Here is a 12,619-nt window from a genome sequence, read left to right as displayed (position 1 = left end):
GTAGCTTAGCCTAGCCTCAAAGTAGCCTAGGAAGACTTTGAAAGCCTGATCTTCTTGCTTCTACTTCACTTGTTTTAGGATTATAAGCCTGTACCATGACACTTGGAAAAACTGTTTTTTAAAATTTTTCCTTTCTTCTTTCTTTTTTAAAAAAATTATTATTTATTTTTATTTTATGTACATTGGTGTTCTGCCTGAATGTATGTATATGTGAGGGTGTCAGATGCCCTGAAACCAGCATTACAGACAGTTCTGAGCTGCCATGTGGGTGCTGGGAATTGAACCCAGGTCCTCTGGAAGAACAGCCAGTGCTCTTAACTGATGAGCCATCTCTTCAGCCCCTAATTCTTCCTACTTTCAAGCAGAAATAAAGGAAGAATTATTGGGGCAGGCAGTGGTGATGCATGCCTTCAATCCCAGCACTCAGGAGGCAGAGGCAGGTGTATTTCTGTAAGTTTGAGGCCAGCCCAGACTACTGAGTGAGTTCCAGGACAGGCAGGAATACACAGAAACCTTGTCTCTAAATAAACAAAACAAAACAAACAAAAACAAAACAAAAAGAAAAGAAAAAATTTATTACGTAAAAATACAATAAAGAAAACAAGGAAACAAGTATGAGAGAACAGAACTGCCAAACTATTGCCCACTCAGTCACCCATTTGTCAGTATTTGTGGCACTACAAAGGAACAGGGACATTTTAAAATCAATAATGAAGTTGGTATGAAGTCCATACCTCCATGATATGTAAGAATCTGTCCTCTGAGGGTGGATGTGTGGCCTGCAAAATCCGCCATATGTGTTGTGTCTCATCCAAAGACACTTCTAGAAGGTCTCCAACCATCATGAGTTCTTCCAACTGGGCTTTTGCTCCAGGTGACAATTCCAATACTGGAGGCTCCAAACTTCTGGGAACCAAAGGGCTCTTCCGAGGCTGCTTTCTTGGTGTGCTAGAACCTTTCCCCCAAGACATTAAGAAACAAGGCAAAGAAGTGAAAATGGTAGACAAATGTTTTGAAAGTCAATGTTTAGGAAGAAAAATTTACTCCTCTCTAGTAAATTTAGATAGCTGGATTCATTACATTAGTACAAAAAAAGGGTTTTTCTGTATGTTCTGTATATTTTTGCTTTAGAGGGAAAAAAACATCACATATACATCTTTAATCCTAGCACTCGGGAGGCAGAGGCAGGTTCTCTGGATCTCTGAGTTTGAGGACAGCCTGGTCTACAGAGCCAAGTCTAGGACAGTCAAGGCTGTACAGAGAAACCCTGTCTCAAAAACCAAACCAAACCAAACCCAAACCACCAAAACCAAAACACCTGCCCCATCAAAACCCAAAGACCAAAACTACCACTTTATCTTGGTTATTGCAGATGTCCACAACTCATGTTATCTCTATTTTATATGATACAGAAAAATTAAGTAGATAGCTACCCTACAGAAATAAACACTTATCTTCCTAATGAACAGACAGTTAACATAATGGTCCATAAAATCCTGAAAGTTTAGCATAAAGAAAATAATGTCATTTTCCAGGAGTGAAATAAAGTAGTACACATTTTCTCTGGGTGGAAGAAAAGAGAGCATCACTGAGAAAGCATTCATCAAAAGAAAACTTCCTGACAATCAAGAGTACCAAAACCTGGGACTTGAGAGATGACTCAGTGGTTAAGAACATTTGTTGCTCTTGCAGAAGACATAGGTTTGATTCCCATCACCCACATTTTAACTTACAACTACTGGTAACTACAGTTCCAGGGGATCGAATGCCCTCTTCTGATTTCATCAGGCACCAGGCAAGCACATGGTATAGATTCATACAAGCAGACAGAAAACTCACACACATTAAAAAAAACAAAACAAAAACTAAACATAAAAACAAAACAAAAACTCCACAAAATAAAAAAAATCCAAGTCCAGTATGAACAGTTTTAAGCAGCAGTGAGTTCTTTACAGCTGGTACAGAAGGTCTAAAAGAGATTCCATACAAATCCAACACATGATCATATGATTTATAAAATTTTCCTAGTTAGGATTTTATAATTCTATTACCTTTGCAGGTTATCATCTAATGGCAGAAAAGGAAAAGAGATTCTGGCTTTTCCCAACCACAATAGTGTTTTCAAGTTCTCTTAGTAAGTGATAACCAGGTTATATATTTAAGAGGAACTGACAACCTAAATTAATATGATGTCTTTTCTATCTGTTTCACCTTACTTTCCAAATATATAATATTATTTTATCCCGGCCCCTCCCCCAGGGCTTAGGACTAAGCCTTGTACTTGCTGGGCAAACATTCTACCACTGACCTAAATCGCCAACCATTATGTTTTCTGTTTGTCTTATGTGTGTATGCATGGGAGTACAGTTATATATGTGCCACAGCATGTTTCAAGTCCTTGTTGAGGGACCAGTTGTTTCTCCTGTTGTGCTGCTTACTGTGGATTAGCTGGCCTGAGATTTTGCAGTCTTCTGCACCTGCACTAGGAGTACAAATGCATGCCACTGCATCTTGCATTTTTATGGGGGTTCTGGAAATCAAACTTAGGTTGTCAGACTTGCATGGCTGGTGCTGAACCATCTTCCAGTCCTACGTCTGTTTTTATAAAGACAAGGTCTCATGTAGCCCAGGCTGGCCTCAAACTTGCTATCTAACTTGAACTCCGGGGCTCTCCTGCCTGCACCTCCCAAGTGCTTAGATTACAAGCATGTACTGCCATGCCCAGATTCTACACTTTTTCCAGGGTGATTAATACCTTGAGGGTAACTCTTAGAAGCAGTAGAGTATGCATGCTCTGCACAGAATGAAGGTGTCATCCACATGTGAGTCACCACTTCCTCAGACTTTATGGGAATCTCTTCATCACAAAAGAGATTAGGTTCCAAGCTGCTAGAGGACTTCACACTGGCTGTATCCTAAAGAACAATGAGAAGTTATGAGAATTATAACCACTTAAACCTACAAAAGGCTATACATTAAGGTTTTCAGGTTAAAAACTTCTAATATAAGTTTTCAGTTAAAAACATGACATTATGTTAGGTCACAGAGGAGGACTTTGAAGCCAGCCCTGAAGATACCTGATAAAACAGGGCCAAATGAAAGGGGAGGAGGTCCTCCGCAATCTGTGGACTTGGAAAGGTGCAGGGAGGAGAGGAGGGAGGGAGGGTGGGTTGGGAGGGAATAAGGGAGCAGGATACAGCAGGGATACAGAGTTAATACAATGTAACTAATAATAATAAACAATAAAAAAACATGACATTAGAATTAACAATAACATTAAATAATACATAAAATATCAATTAGGCACCCCACACACACCAAAAAAAGCTTTAATGACTTGAGCCCAAAAGGGAAAGTCAAGCAAAATATAATCTACAAAGATGAGCCTACAAAAATACTACTGAATAATCTACCTCCTAGAATCTATCACCCATAAAAACATCCATATGAATAAGAATCTTTTAAAAAATTTATTTTTAATTATGTGTGCATGTGTGTGTCTGTACATGTGAGTACAGGTACCCACTGAGGTCAGAAATGTTGGCTCTCTCTGGAGCTGGGTGTGAGCTATCCCATGGGGGTGCTGAGAAACAAACTCAGGTCTTCTGTAAGAGAAATATGTGGTCTTAACCACTGAACCATCTCTCAAGTTCCAAGTTAGTAATTCTTGACCTTTTAACAGAAATACAAAATGGACTTAAGAAAAAGAAAGTTTAAATGTGACTTTTTTTTAGACAGGCAATTTAAGCCTTTTGGAAGGTTTTCAAACCTATAATTTTAACAACCTCCCTAATTTAACAGAATGAGGAACTTGAATGGCACCATACAAATTACACATTTCTGACAGTTCTAGTTAGGTCTCAGATGGTTCTCCAAGGAATTCTCCATAGCTTACTTACTTTTCATTATCACTTTAACTTACATAATAATTTAACTTCAAAGGTTAGGAAATTCTGGTCATTTTCTTTCCTGTGGTGGTAGTAACTGGTTTTAGTTGCTAACAATTTCTATGTCTGATTTGTCTAATCACAGACGTTTGTCTTCTCCTGTCTGGGCATTGAGGTATCAAGAGAGTACTGCTCACTAAGAAAACCTCAAATAAAATCAGAAGAGGCAGGTGGATTTATCTCTGCTAAGTTTGAGGCTAGCCTAGTCTAGATATGGAGTTCCAGGCTAGCTAGGACTACACAGTAAAACCCTATCTCAGTCAGGCAGAGGCAGGTGGGTCTCTGTGAGTTTGAGGTCAGCCTGCTCTACAAAGGGAGTCCAGGACAGCCAAAACTACACAGAGAAACTGCGCCTCGAAAAACCAAAATAAATAAATAAAGTTAGATAGATAAATAAATAAATTAATTAAAACAAAAAAGCCCCACAAAGCCTCTCTCAACAACAAAAATGTAAAGGAAAGGAACAGAATGCAACAAGGTAGGGCAGCAGGATAGCTCAGCTGGAAAGGGTACTTGCTGTTAAACATGATGACCTAAGTTTCATCCCCAAGACCCATGTAGTAGAAGGAAAGAACTAATTTCCAAAAGTTGTCCTATGACCTCCATACATGTGTCATGGTATTAATGAATATGTGCATTAAAACAAATGTGATTTAAAAAAACTTAAAATAAGGGTGATGGTTTCTTAAGAAGCCATACTCATGGTTGACTTTGTGGGATCTACACACATGCTCACACACTCACACATAGCCACACACAAGACAACACCCATAAAGTTTTGGATTTGAGAGATGGTTCAGTGGTTAAAAGCACTTGCTGCTCTGCTCTTGCAGAAGACTGGGGTTTGATTCCCAACATACACACGGTAGCTTGTTTAACTGTCTGTAACTCTAGTTGTAGGGGATCTGACACCCTGTTCTGGCCTCTGTGAGTGACAACTGCACATATGATGCACTGCAGATAAAGTGCTAATAAATATAAAAAGGGAAAAGAAATAAAATGAAAGAAAATTTTAGACTTTGTAAATACTTTAATGACTAACCCATCTCCCCACCTGAAGCTACTCATTTTTCTGAATCAACAAAAAAATCTTGTTACTGCACAAATAAAAATGTTGAATCTGATCCCAGCACCTAGGCAGAAAAACAAAGCCAGACATGGTAGCACACCTGTAATCTAAGAACTGGGGAGGTAAAGACAGAAAAGCACTGGTACTTTCTGGCCCCAGGTTTTAAAGATGGCCTGGTGGTGCTTGCTGCAAAAGTGTGATGACCAGTTTTGAAAGAAAAACCTGAGCAGGTGAGGCAACCATCTGTGTTTAAGAGGAAGACAAGATATGGAATCTGAGCATTCTAGATTCAGCAAGAGATCCTGTACCAACAAATAGACAGGAAGGTGGCCTGGAAAAACACATCCAACATTAACTTCAGACTTCTGAATAAAATGTGTGCCCATGTGCACATTCTCACTCATATATAGGTAAATACACATACAACACACACAAACTCACATGTAAACAAAACATGGAAAGCAACTAAGGAACATATCAACTTTTGGCCTTTATGTATATTTGCACCCGCACACGCGCGCGCACACACACACACACACACACACATGCAGCAAAATGTAAAAATCACTACCTTTTCTATATCCAAATAACAAATATGCTGTGAACAAAGTATACACTGAAAATTAAATAAGACACTAGACAAAGTGACTTCTCATTTTATGAATCAACAGAATATTGTGAAAATTACCAGGAGATATACAGATTCAATGCAATCCAAAGGCACCCTTCACAGAAATAAAAAAAGCTCCCAAACAGTCAGTCAAAGTATTTCTGAGCAAAAGAAGCAACATACCTGACTTCAAACTATTTTAAAAAGCCAAAGTAATAAAAGTACCACAGTACTGGCACAAAAAGAGACAGACTAACAGATTACAATACAGGACCCAGCAGACCCACACAGCTACAGCCTTCTGATTTCTGACAAAGGTGCCCAAAACAAACATTGAAGAAAAAAGTCAAAATGAATGAAAGACTCTAATATAAGACATGAAACTTTGACTCTACTAGAGGGAAACACGTCATGATATAGGCAGAGGTAAACATTTTAAAACAGGTCTCTAATCGCCAAGAAAATAATACCAAGTAGTAATTGCCTGAAATTAAAAGGTCTGTGCACAGGAAAGGAGACAACTGAGAGACGGAGAAAATCGCTGTCAGCTATATATCTGAGAGGACTGCAATGCAGAATATATGAAGAACTCTAAACACGATTACCCAAAGAAGCAATCCAGCAATAGCTAGGGGAACTTAATAAACAGTTTCAAAAACGTCCAAAGATTAGTAAATTCATGAAAAAAATATTCTAACATATTTAGCTATTAGAGAAATACCAATTAAAACTACATTGAAGCCAGGCAGTGGTAATGCAAGCCTTTAAATCCCTGCACTTGGGAGGCAGAGGCAGGTGGATCTCTGTGAATTCGAGGCCAGTCTGAGTAAGTTCCAGGACAGCCAAGGCTACACAGGGAAACCCTGCCTCAAAAAACAAAAACAAAAACAAACAAACAAAAAAAACAGAACAAAGCAAAACAAACCAACCAACCAAAACCTACCTTGAGATTCTACTTCACCCCTGTTACACAACAGCTATGCTCAAGAAGGAAAACTACAGTCTGATCTGCAACACATGAGAATGGCCTCTCACCAAGTGTTTTACAAACAAACCCATTACTGCAGATCTGACATTAAATGGAACAAAACGTTCAGACAAATCCAGTCTCCTATGAGTTTGCAAGCTAACCGGGTGAAAAACAACATGTGAAAGATTTGAGTGCTTAACTTCCCTTTTCCTAAAACATTTGAAAATACAAACCGTGACATGCAGGGTTTTGATAAAGGCAAACAATATGCCTTAAAGGAAATAATCAGAGGTGAGGATGAACGGTGAAGGAGTAGAGAACAGCTTATCCCTGTACAACTCCAAGGGATCCATGAGAGACTTTTCTCTAAGGAACTTTTCCTTGGTGCTGTTCAAGGTATTTTGCTGGTGGTACAAAGAGGCTGCATAAAAAAATTAGTTAATTAAAACAAAATACAGTGACAGTTTCGACATCAAATGTTATAGTAGTAACTAAGAGCAAATGACTGATTTTATCTTACAATGTAAGTACCTATCTTTCTTCCTAAAAATATGAGGCTGTTTCAAGCAGAAATATTATGTTCAAAGTATTTTAAGTATGGATTTGTGGTGTTATGGGGAATATTATAAAAAATAAAGAATGGAGTCAATACAAACAAATTTACAAATAAAACTATTATTACAGGCAGTGGGACATGCCCATAATTTTAACTTCCCAGGAGATTATGGCAGAAGAATCATCCAAGGCCAGGAGTTGAAGGCCTTTCTTAGCAACAAAGGGAGAGAGACCCCACTTCATTATACAGTAAATACTTGCTCTACGGGAAAATGTTCAAGCCTAAAACACTAACATCAAAATGAACACATGTTGACAATTCTTTGTTGGCTTATCTGAACAAAACAATTCAAATTTCAATTTCTCTTAAGTCTTTAATTTATATAACTAAAAATTACTTCATTAAAATATCCCATGCATCTTTTTATCTTAAGAAAAATATTTTCCAGGACATGAATTTTCAAGTCTTTATGACAGGATGGTACACCAATCCCTTCCCCACCCATTACACCTCACAGTAGAGAGAGAAAGAGAGAAAGAGAGAGAGAGAGAGAGAGAGAAAAGCAGAAACAGTAGATTTTGGATGGGATAGTTTTTGACTGACTAAACAGGTTTCACTAAGCAGGGTTTCTGGCCTAGAACTCACTATGTACCCTAGGCCTACCTTTGCCTCCCAACTGCTGGGATTAAAGGTGTGCTAAATGCCTAGCAAGACTGGAATGATTTTTTTTTTTTAAAGTAGTATATTTTTATTTCATGTGCATTGGTGTTTTGCCTGTCTGTATATTTGTATGAGGGTGTTGGATCTTCTGGAGTTACAGGCAGTTGGTAAGCTGCCATGTGGGTGTTGGGACTAGAACACAGGTCCTCTGAAAGAGCAGGCAGCTCCCAACTGCCGAACCTTCTTTCCAGACCTTGGGATGGGTTAATTCACCTATTCATTTATTCTTACCTTCCTTTCAACCTGAGAGAGGGTTTTTCTGTGTAGCCCAGGCTATCCTGGAACACTGTAGACTACGCTGACCTTGAACTCAGGAATCCACCTGTCTCTGCCTCCCTGAATTGGGAGTAAAGGTCTGGACCACCACATTTAGTTGGAATTTTTTTGTTTTGTTTTTGAGATAGGGTTTCTCTGCATAGCCCTGGCTGTCTTGGAACTCAGAGATCCACCTGCCTTTGCCTCTTGAGTGCTAGGATTTTTTTTTTTTTTTTATAAGTTACTTTAAGCTTTATTTTTTAAGATTTTTTCTTTATTTACTTATTATGAGTGCTCTATCTGCATGTACACACCAGAAGAGGGCACCAGATCACATTACAGATGGTTGCGAGCCACCCTGTGGTTGCTGGGAATTGAACTCAGGACCTCTCGAAGAGCAGCCAGTGTTCTTAACCTCTGAGCCATCTCTCCAGCCGAGTGCTAGGATTAAAGGCATGAGCCACCACTGCCTAGTTGGGATTCTTAAAATGTAATCACACAAATATTTTTTGTTAGTAGTGAGGAAAAAAAATCCATGTAAAAAAATTTGGGATGGGCAAGATGGCTCAGGAGGAAAAGGTGCTATTACAAGCCTGATCACTTGGGTAGGATCCCTGAAACCACATGGTGGAAGAAAACTGACTGCCAAGTTGTCCTCTGCCCTCATAATCGAATGGCAGGGGCACCTCACCACAAATATAAGTTATGTTTTTGAAGTTTCAGTTTTGTTTTGTTTTTCTATAAGTTTTGAAAAACTGCTATCACCACACTCGGAAGACAAATATATAACTAGATTTCTCTTCTACCCTTAGTCCTCAAATACCAATGGTCAGCAGTTTTTAAAAGAGAACTCAGCAGATATGTATCCCTGGCCTGTCCCTATAAATACCTTCATGTCATAGCCATATGTCTCCCGAATATCTTCATCAGAATCTGTTTCTTCATCATCATAGTCCACTGTTTGTCGTGGGGAAGATGATACACTGCTCACCACCCGGTTAAAAGCAGACTGCTGGAAACTAGGTAAGTGCCCCTGAACAACAAAGATGAACAGACTAAACAAACATAGGTAATTAATATATGCTTAACACTAACAAAATATAACTTACTTAAAAAGCAGCTCAAAGACTTCAACAGCAGAAAACAAATGTGCTACAGTCTAACTGAATATTTTCAGATAATATTTCACTTAAAATGACTTGAATTTTTACTGAAAGAAAGCAAAGCAAAGCTGTGTATGCAGAAGGGAGACATTATGGATAAAGGTAAGTCAATAAGTTAAAGACATTTAATTTACTACTAACACACTGACAAATACTACCACATGAAGGTAAATCAGAAGCTGACCTGTAAGTCTGGATTGGCAGCTGCTTTTTGGAGTTCTGCACTGATAATCTTTTCTGTTTTTTCTCGAGCTGCTTGTTCCACCATACGCTGGCTTAATACAGACAGTTTGGCCAGGGCAGAGGACAGTTCATCTGTGGCTAAGGCTTGCCGTGCTCTATCTTGCCAACTCATGGCACGTTCTGTCAAACACTGCAGTGCCTCTCCTTCGGGCAACCGTACTGGCAACTTCTGAAGGGATACCAGAAGTGACAAAATAGTTTCTAGCCTGGGCCTTCGAGATCTCATGCAAAGAGGGCAAAGGAATTTTACATCTTTAGCCTGCCAGCTAGATCCCTTTTTCTGGGAACTTGATTTAGGAAGGGGAACACAGCTGTTATGGAACCAGTCTTTGCAGAGCTCACACTGTAGCATAAACCCACTGGCTGTCTTTCGGCAAATACAAAATTTCACTTCTTCTATACGATCCACAATTGTCATCTTGGCTAGATTGGCTGCTCTGAGGGAATGCATGGCTTCAATCTCCTTTTGCTCCCGTTCTTTGAAAACTGCCACCTGTACACAACAAATATTTAATTAAAAGGAGTCATTCTAGAATACCCACAAAATAGCAAATGCTTAAGCTGAAGGATGTTAAGTTCCAGTATCATAATAACTAAGTACTGCCTGTACTTAAAAAGAACACCAGTGGCAATTTCCTGAAATGTGAGTTATTCTTCCAGTTTCCACCCAAACATTACTAGGCAGAGACCCAAACAAAATACCATTTTCCCTGGTCTCAAATTTGGATTACTTGGATAGAACCTCACTGAGTTATATAGTGTATATATACTTTGTTGTATGCATACAACCCCCTTCAACATAATGAAATGCAGGGCACAGTATAAAGAAGGTATTTCTTGAAATCAAACACCCTAGGAACCAAGCGTGGCTATTAAACTTTTAGACTATTGATCTGCACCACAACTTTTCTGGATTTCAGTTTTCTGAAAAGTGCAGGAATTCTAACCACATTTTACTGTTTTAAGGATTAAATACCATAATACAGCAAAGTGCCTAATCTAATACCCACCACAACATAAACAGTGACTGATGGAATCCCATTCCCCAGGGAATGTTTATCTATTCAGATCAAATATTGTAAAACTCATTTTAACCCAGTAAATAAGAATAAATAAAAATTAAAGATGACATATACCACCAGCACATTTTCTTTTTAAATTATTTGTATTATCTGAAAAAATTTTGAAGTAATCTCCAGTTCTACTTTCTGACAAGACTGAGACTCAGTCTCAGTCAGAGACTCTAATCAAAGATCATTTTCCCTGGTCTAAAATTTGGATTACTTGGAGAGAGAATCTTATTGAGTTATACAGAACATCTTTACTTTGTTGTATGTGTACAACCCCTTTCAATTATTTATTTCCCAAACTAATCTTTATTTTTCACTCTACTTCTAAGGCTCCTAACAATCCCATTCTCATTGGGCTAAAAAACAAAAACAAAAACAAAAAACAAAAAACAAAAACCAACCTAATTTTAAAAGTGCATTTAAGAGTAGCTTTCACCCATATAGTAATAATGTAAGTATTATTTCAAGATCATCAAAAAATGACTTTAAATATTTCTGCCACAATTAAATCATAATTATTTGAGAAGGAAAAAGGAGGTCCTACAAAGAAATTCACTATGGCTGGGCATGGTGGTGCATGCCTGTGATCCCAGAACTAAGGGAGGCAGAGGCAGCAGAGCTCTATGAGCTTGAGGGAGGCATGGTCTACAAGGCGAGTCCAGGACAGCTACACAGAGAAATCCTATCTCCAAAAAACAAACAAACAAAAAAGAAAGAAAAGAAATTCACTGCTACCTACAATAGAAAAAGGCTTAGTAACAAGCAAAATACTTAACACTGATTGACTACTGTGTGGGCAAGGGCTAAGCTCAACAGTACCACACTGCAGCCATCAAGAGACCAACATTTACTACCAACTACCACAAAACTACTTAGTAAAGTATGGACTTCTTCGATGGAGTATTTTATAAGTATTAGAAGAACAATAAGGAATAAATGTGGCACTTGAGGATGTAACTCAGTGAAGCAGCATTTGACCATACATGAGGTCCTAGGTTCAATTCCCAACAAGAGCTCCCCATGACATGCAAAGAAAAAAAACAAACAAAACAAAAACACATCATCAACAAAAAATCCTTTTGGGAAGAGAACAAACAGCCAACTTTTTGTGATCTCTCTTTCTCACACACACAAAGTGCTTAAAAACCTGCTAACATCTTCACAGAATTTTGCATTCAGAAAGCAAATTCAAGCCCGTCACTTAGTTTCTTACCACCATGGCTGTATCTCTGGTCTCCTCTAGTCCTTCTTCTAAGTCACTCAGAGGCTCAAGGTCTAGGTCCTTCTCCTTTTCTTTTTCTACTATTTCTTTTACTTTTTTCCTCCTGTTTTTACCACTCCCATATACGCCAATGTCAGTTCGTGGACTCAGCACCTGTAAGATTTTAAATATAACTCATGTTTAAAAACAAAAAGCTATCCAACCCTTGAGAGCGAAATGACACTCACCATGTCCAAGGTACCTATTACCTTGTCTTTATTATTTAGAGGCAGGATCTTACTCTGTAGCCCAGGCTGGCCTATAATTTGTAGCGATCCTCCCTCCTCAGCCACCACACCAGGAACCAGGTATGTTATCTAATTAAATTTGCACAAGAACTGGACACAGCAGGTATTACTTCCCAGACTTCACTGCTAAGAGAAACAGACTCAAACAAGGGACAACCTCTCCAAGGACCAAGTTTGAAATTCCAAAGTCTATCCTCTTTAACTACTGTGTTCAATTGCTCAAGATAAAAAGAATTAAATTTGTCTCTGAGGGACAATATTCTTCAATAGAGTCTATTGACAGAGATTAAGATACAGCACAGATTAATGAAAAGTTTGCCTAAAACTCCAGGTTTCAATTCAACATCTGATACTACCTAATAGAACTTAGTTATAATGAGGACTAAATTAACAGAAAAAACCCTTTCATTAACACCTCACAGGTACTGTTTTATTAATTTCTGTGACAGTATTGAAACAAACACACACACACACACACACACACACACACACACACACACACACACA

The 12,619-nt window shown here is 38.4% G+C and overlaps 1 protein-coding gene across 1 annotated transcript in view; it reads right to left on the bottom strand.

Annotated features, from left to right (window-relative positions):
- Positions 1-12,619, bottom strand: part of Kdm5a (lysine demethylase 5A) — an 86,450-nt gene that overhangs the window by 13,185 nt on the left and 60,646 nt on the right. Inside the window, exons 22-26 of the mRNA XM_055604330.1 lie at positions 11,817-11,978; positions 9,475-10,026; positions 9,017-9,160; positions 2,756-2,915; positions 735-955 (exon numbers count right to left, since the gene is read on the bottom strand). Coding sequence (XP_055460305.1) covers positions 735-955; positions 2,756-2,915; positions 9,017-9,160; positions 9,475-10,026; positions 11,817-11,978 — 1,239 coding nt within the window. The remainder of the gene's footprint in view (positions 1-734; positions 956-2,755; positions 2,916-9,016; positions 9,161-9,474; positions 10,027-11,816; positions 11,979-12,619) is intronic.

This window comes from Psammomys obesus, unplaced genomic scaffold, assembly GCF_907164565.1.
Source record: "Psammomys obesus unplaced genomic scaffold, mPsaObe1.curated_primary_1811, whole genome shotgun sequence".
In the NCBI taxonomy this organism is placed as follows: domain Eukaryota; kingdom Metazoa; phylum Chordata; class Mammalia; order Rodentia; family Muridae; genus Psammomys; species Psammomys obesus.
This window is presented reverse-complemented; position numbering and strand designations above follow the sequence as displayed.